The sequence below is a fragment of the Pithys albifrons genome, chromosome 4 (genome assembly GCF_047495875.1).
Source record: "Pithys albifrons albifrons isolate INPA30051 chromosome 4, PitAlb_v1, whole genome shotgun sequence".
Classification (NCBI taxonomy): Eukaryota; Metazoa; Chordata; class Aves; order Passeriformes; family Thamnophilidae; genus Pithys; species Pithys albifrons.
The window spans coordinates 738,899-744,898 of record NC_092461.1 but is presented as its reverse complement, the minus strand read 5'-3'; the positions used below and the strand labels follow the sequence as shown (position 1 = coordinate 744,898).

At 53.2% G+C, this 6,000-nt stretch overlaps 1 protein-coding gene and 1 long non-coding RNA gene across 3 annotated transcripts in view; both read left to right on the top strand.

The window, feature by feature from the left end:
- Positions 1-346: 346 nt before the first annotated feature.
- Positions 347-1,219, top strand: LOC139670926 (uncharacterized). The gene has a single exon (XM_071553075.1). The coding sequence runs from the start codon at positions 347-349 to the stop codon at positions 1,217-1,219; it is 873 nt and encodes a 290-aa protein (XP_071409176.1).
- A 92-nt stretch (positions 1,220-1,311) lies between these two features.
- Positions 1,312-6,000, top strand: part of LOC139671014 (uncharacterized) — a 354,063-nt gene continuing 349,374 nt past the window's right edge. The window contains exons 1-2 of one of the 2 annotated variants that reach the window (XR_011697644.1): positions 1,312-1,468; positions 4,469-4,749. This is a non-coding gene — a long non-coding RNA (uncharacterized lncRNA). Of the gene's footprint in view, positions 1,469-2,097; positions 2,264-4,468; positions 4,750-6,000 lie in introns of those variants that run through there. The other variant, XR_011697643.1, reaches the window with a different exon arrangement.

Here is a 6,000-nt window from a genome sequence, read left to right as displayed (position 1 = left end):
CATCTGAGCATCTTCCTCTGTTTTCTGACTTTGAAAAACCAGCCCTACAGTGTCGGGTGTGGGCTGCTAACTACCATTTCCCACTAACTTTTTCAAGGTTTCTTTTGCTTTTAGGGGAAAAAAAAGAGAAAAACAAAAGCAAGTGGGATATCCTTGAGGCCTGGTAGGACAGCTCCGGTGGCGGGGAGGTGCCGCTGGGGACACTGCGGTGTGACACCGGCACTCACAGGGCACAGAGTCGCGAGATACCCCCGCGGGCCATGCGCGGCCCCGCAGCGCGCACACACACGCACACGCGCGCCCCCGGTGCCCCCGCAGCGCGCACACACACGCACACGCGCCCCCGATGCCCCCGTCCCGCGGGCACACACACGCACACGCGCCCCCGATGCCACCGTCCCGCGGGCACACGCACACACACGCGCGCCCCCGATGCCCCGTCGCGCGGGCACACGCGCACCCTCGTGCACACAACGGGCGCCGCGTCCGTGTGGCCGCCCTTCCCCGGGAGCCCCAGACCCTCCGCCCCGACGGGGGTCCCGCTCCGGGCGGGCCGCCCCGCTCGCTTCGGCCGCTGCCAGGTGGGCACAAGAGTTGGGTGTTAGTTGGGGTCCGGGACGGGCTAAGGCGGCAGGGCTGTCCCCGGCGCTTTTGTGTGGCCCTGGGTGGGCAGCGGCACCTCGAGGGGCTGAGCCGGGCGCTCGCGCCACAGCCCTCAGCACGAGCCCGAGCCCACAGCCCTCAGCACGACCCCGAGCCCACAGCCCCCCGGCACGAGCCCGAGCCCACAGCTCCCCGGCACGAGCCGCTTCCCACAGCCCCCCGGCACGAGCCCCTTCCCACAGCCCCCCGGCACGAGCCGCTTCCCACAGCCCCCCGGCACGAGCCCGAGCCCACAGCACCCCGGCACGAGCCCATTCCCACAGCCCTCAGCACGAGCCCGAGCCCACAGTCCCCCGGCACGAGCCCCTTCCCACAGCCCTCAGCACGAGCCCGAGCCCACAGTCCCCCGGCACGAGCCCCTTCCCACAGCCCCCCGGCACGAGCCCATGCTCACAGCCCCCCGGCACGAGCCCCTTCCCACAGCCCTCAGCACGAGCCCCTTCCCACAGCCCTCAGCACGAGCCCGAGCCCACAGGGCCGGGGGCGCCGAGGAGGAGGAGGAGGAGGGCTGAGGGGGAAGGTGCCCCTTCAGCCCCACGCTCTCGCTCCGAGGTGAGGGGCCGCGCTGCCCGGCGCTGCTTTGTCTCGGTGCGAGGCTGAGCGCACCCGGCCCCGCCCCGCGCTCGGACGGACCGGGCGCCCCGACGGGGCCGAGCCCCCGGGGCCGGGCAGCGCTGTGGGCTCCGCCGGCCACCCCCGGCCCGAGGGCAGGTGACGGGGCCGGGGGCTGAGGGCGGCCCCCTCCTTCCCTCTGGTTTCTGTGGAACGGCTGCGGTCGGGCCCGTCTTTGCGCTCTACGCAACAGGTAGGGATGCCAGGAGCGGGCACGGAGCCGGCCCGGAGCTTTCGCGGGGCTCCTTTTTGTTACGGGCTCCGGAAAAGGGAGAAGGGGAGCGGGAGGAGAAGCAACAGGCTTCCGAAATTCCCCTTCACTTGTTTATTTATGTACTTCCCGTATCCATGAAAAAAGAGTTCGTTTCGCAACTCCGGAGTTTTATATTGTTCTGTATTTACTTTCCCTCCCGCCTTTCTTTCTTTTAAAGTTCTTTTTCTTTGCGTCCCGCGCTTGCCCATCTCATTCCGGGAGATGAAACTGTCCGAAAGCAGATCCTCGGAGGCTTGTCCTCACTGACATTCGGGGGAATCCAAACAAAGAGGTGCATCTACCGGAAATAATGATTTGAGAGATGGTTCTCTCCCTTTCCACCCCCCACTCCCCCGCCTTGAATGAAATTGTTTTCTTGCTCGGGGAGGCTCAGTCCGAGGAAAGTTTTGCGCCGGGGCCGCCGAGGATGGGGCAGACTTTGGAAAGTTGCGGCGGGGGCGGAGCGGGGCGAGGGCAGTGCGGGACCCCGGGGCGGGGGGAGCGCGGGACCTGCCGCCGCTGCCGCTCTTTGTCTGCTCGGGCAACTTGAACAAAAGGAGAAACTCGGATGAACTCTGCATCTCTGCCTCGCCTCTCCCGGGTTATCTCATCTTCGGCAACTTTATCCGGAGAGATTTACTCAACTTTCTCCGAGCTCTCCCGCCGCTTAAAAGCAAAGACCCCCGTCGTAGGCTTCGAAGGGAATCTGGTTGCACAATTTAGAGCGAGGACAAGGTACGTTTGGACTTGGGGTTTATTGTTCTTTGGCGGCTGCCTCGTCGCCCCCTCCTCCGCGCTGCCATCCGCGCCCAGGGCTGGGAACCAGCGGCGACTGCGGGCCAGCCCAGCCTCTCCTTTGTACTTTGGGGAGCACATGCAGGTATTTTTGGGGAGGAGAAGGCACTCATTCCGCCCCAGCTCCGGTAATGCGGGCTCGGGGGCACTTCTTGGGGAGGTCTTGCCTTCTTCTTGCGTCTGCTTTGTGTTTTATTTTAAGAGTTTAACTTATTTTGGGGGGTTTTTGCGTGTGGGGTTTTTTTGATTTGTTTTTTTGTTTGGTTTTTTTTTTTTGGCGGGGGGAAGCGGACTCGGAGGGCTTTCTAGGTCGGGCTGTGCTTTCAAAAGAATTGGGACAGAGGAAAGCTGAAGACGGGGAAAACTTGATGGGCTTGTAGGAGTCCCGGCGGCCCTGGCCAGGGACTGGGGGGCAGTGGGGCCGTGGCATTGCGGAGGGCACCAGGGGCATGGTGGGGGCTCCGCCGTGTGCCAACTTGGGCCGGGAGCGGCACACACAGAAGAGGGTCACACGCTCTGCTGTGGGACCATCCGAGGGGCCCAAGGTGCGCCGGAGTGCCGAGCGACAACTTTAGGAGGAGAGGGACCAGAATGAGGACTTTGTTCTTCCGAATGCGTTGATCACAGCGAGCGGGGAGAGCGGGAAGGGTCAGACCAGGCTGGCCCTTCGTTGGCTGCGCTTCCCCTGCACCACGCAGTTTGCTTCTTCGTCCCTTTGTGAACGCAAGAGTCGCCTTGGCTTTTGTTCCATTCCTTTTCAGTATTTGCACTTTTTAGAGCAAGCATCGCAACTTCAGAAAACTTACTCATGTGCTCTTTGTACTTTTCTTAGTTCTCTTTGATCAAGGTAGTGTCTTATCACCCCATCCTTTTTTTCTCTGCTATGTAACAACCATCACTTTTCCTCTTTTTAATCCCTATTCTCTACTTTCTCTTTCCTGTGTTATTTTCTTGTCCCAACTTCCCTATTGTCCCTCTCTCTCCTTGGATTTACCCATGTCAGAATTTCTGAAGCCTCTACTTTTTCACTTTCTGTTGTCACTCCTTCTCCTCCTTCCTGATCCCTCACCACCTACTCTTCTACCTTTATGCTTGCTTGCATTTCTCATGGGAAACTCCTTTTGCTAGGATCTTCCTTTCATGTGTACATAGACACGCTCAAGTTTCCCCTGATGTAAAGCAAACATAACACAACTTCTTGTTCTCTCCTCTAAACTTACTCTTCTGTGGTCGGCCCTACATGCATCTTAGTTGCACAGACAGAGCTTTTAGCAATAGCCCTTCACCATATTCACCTTCTCCTTTCTCCTTGTCTTTGTGTATGTGCATCTTCCAGTCTCTAAAAGCTTCTTCTAGTTCCTCTTCCTTGCTCTTTGTGTGGAATTTCGTTCTTTCCACTTTCTTGCACTCCTGCTTGGTAGACCTGATGTTGTTCTTCACTGTGTTGTTCCCTCTGCAAAGTACTGAGGCTTTTCTCTCCTCTCCTCTCCTCATAGTCCTGTTCCCAGCCTAAGCAAACTTTGCTGTTTGTGCTCCTGAAGGAATTGCACAGAGTACCAGAACAAGCAGACAGAGGTTGGGCTGCTTTGGCTTGCTCACTGCTGGGCCCAGTGTCCACAGTGGTCCTCACAGTGCAGGCCCAGCTGAAGCAGCACATCTGCTGGTGGAGGTGCTGGGGGGACACTGAGATAGGGCTGAGGAGGGAAAAAGGTCACCATGAAGTTCTTTTCTCCATCGTACCAATATGTTCCCTTCAAAAGGGTTGACGAGATTTATTTTTGCTACTTGAGGCTTTTTTATTGACTTACTGTTTTTATTAGTTGGAAATACCTGCCAGGGCAGTTGAAAAGCCTTTCTATTACCTTTCTTTTCTGTCACTTCAGTGCTTTCTGGAATATAAAACTGAAATCTGTAGAGATATATGAAAGCCTTTTTCTTAAACCTTCTTCTGTTATACTCCAGCCTGGTGATGTTTTAAAGTGAAATGCCATCACCAGGCTTTGGGTTAAGGAGTGTCTAAATCTGTGCAGAAATACGTGTTTGGAATTCTTCAGAGGAATGGAAGTTTCTATTTGTGTGTGAGTCCCCGAGAGGTGCAGCAGAGTTCCTGTGCTGCACTAACACTTTGTCCTCTTGTTTGAACAGGTCAGAGCGTGGCTGGCAGGAAAGTGGGCTGGCTGCCAGGACCCCAGGGTGTGATGGGTGCCATGCTGCATTCTCCTGGAGCGGTGGATACAGCTGGGAATCAGTTCTTCAGCAGTGCTGCAAACCCCACTGTCCAGCTGCTTAACATCTCAACTCTGGATTTATACCTGGTGGTTAACGGGCTCTGCAAGAGCTGAAACTTGTGGATATTGTGGGAAATGCTGCTGAGCCCCCTTTGGATTATATAACCACGGACACTGAGGCTCTGCAGCTGATGAAAGGTATGTTTGTCCCTCTGCCAAAATACTGTGTTCATACTCACAACACTGAGCAGGCTGGCTTGTTTTATTTGTAACCTTCCATTGTTTTTGTTGCTGCGTTGCTGCTGATACCCACGAATAGTTTTGAGTGGTGCAATCTGACAGAAATATCTTACCAGGGGGTTGGCAATGTTTATGTCTTAAATGTGAAAGGAAAAACCAGCGTGAAAGGTTTTTTTTGTTTTCATAATTAACTTACATTTTCAAGGCAATGACTTCTCTGGGGGTCTGTGGGTGCTCAGCAGCTCTAGAAAATGAGACCAGTCAACTTTTAAGGAAAACTAGTTAAAAACAATTTCAACTAAACATTTTCTGCAGTCCTGATCTTCCAAATAGCTGATTTTGTTTGAAGACATTACTATTTTGAACTCAAAAAAGCAACCTTCTATTATTTAACCTCTTTCTCCAAATAGCAACAAACCTCTTACAGATGGCTTGTGTGGGGGAGAGAGAGTAAATAAAAGTATTTCAGTCAAAAAATCATGGAATTATTTTGTTTCATATGTTTTTAAAGTTCTGATTTAAGGCTTCTTGCAGAACTTATTTGCATCCTGCCTGTCCTAGTACTGTGAAATCTGTTGGATGAAGTTCAGTGCTCAGTTTTCTTCTTCCTGTATGAGATATTCAGTGTACAAAAATGAAATGGAAAGTGGTGGAGAAAACAAGTAGTTAAAGAGTTATTAATGAATAATAAAATATGATGATTATAAAGATGAAGTGTTAATGAAATAGCAAGGAAATCATTGAGCTCCTTAGTGAAGGATAATAGAGCAAAGCAAATTATAGAAGTGTTTACAGTCTGATCCTTTTCTACCTGTTTTGTGCACTGCAACTGAAAATGACTGACACGAAAATCGTCAGTTTGCTGCACATTTCAGCTCAGCTGATTGGTTCCAGCCTAAAGCATATGTAGGGCAGACAAGTCTCCTAATCTTAGGAAAAGTGCTGAGCTGGCTGCCCTACTTTGGAGCAAAACAGGAGTCGCAACGAGTAATCGCTCGTGATCCTTTCCAGTTGGACAGAGATACAAGAAGCAATACAACCCCAAGTTCCTGGTTCTGAGTGCACTTTAATAGAGACCTACCCTGAATTTTCTTGATGATTGAGGAAGATAAGCTTTTGTTGCACACTGAACACAATTAATGTACATCTAGATTTACATTCTTAATATTGTTCTGCACTTACACTCCTTTTGAACTTCGCGTGACTTAA

Excerpts from the sequence above, each read along its gene's own strand:
- LOC139670926 (XM_071553075.1), top strand. The coding sequence starts at position 347 with ATGCCCCCGTCCCGCGGGCACACACACGCACACGCGCCCCCGATGCCA.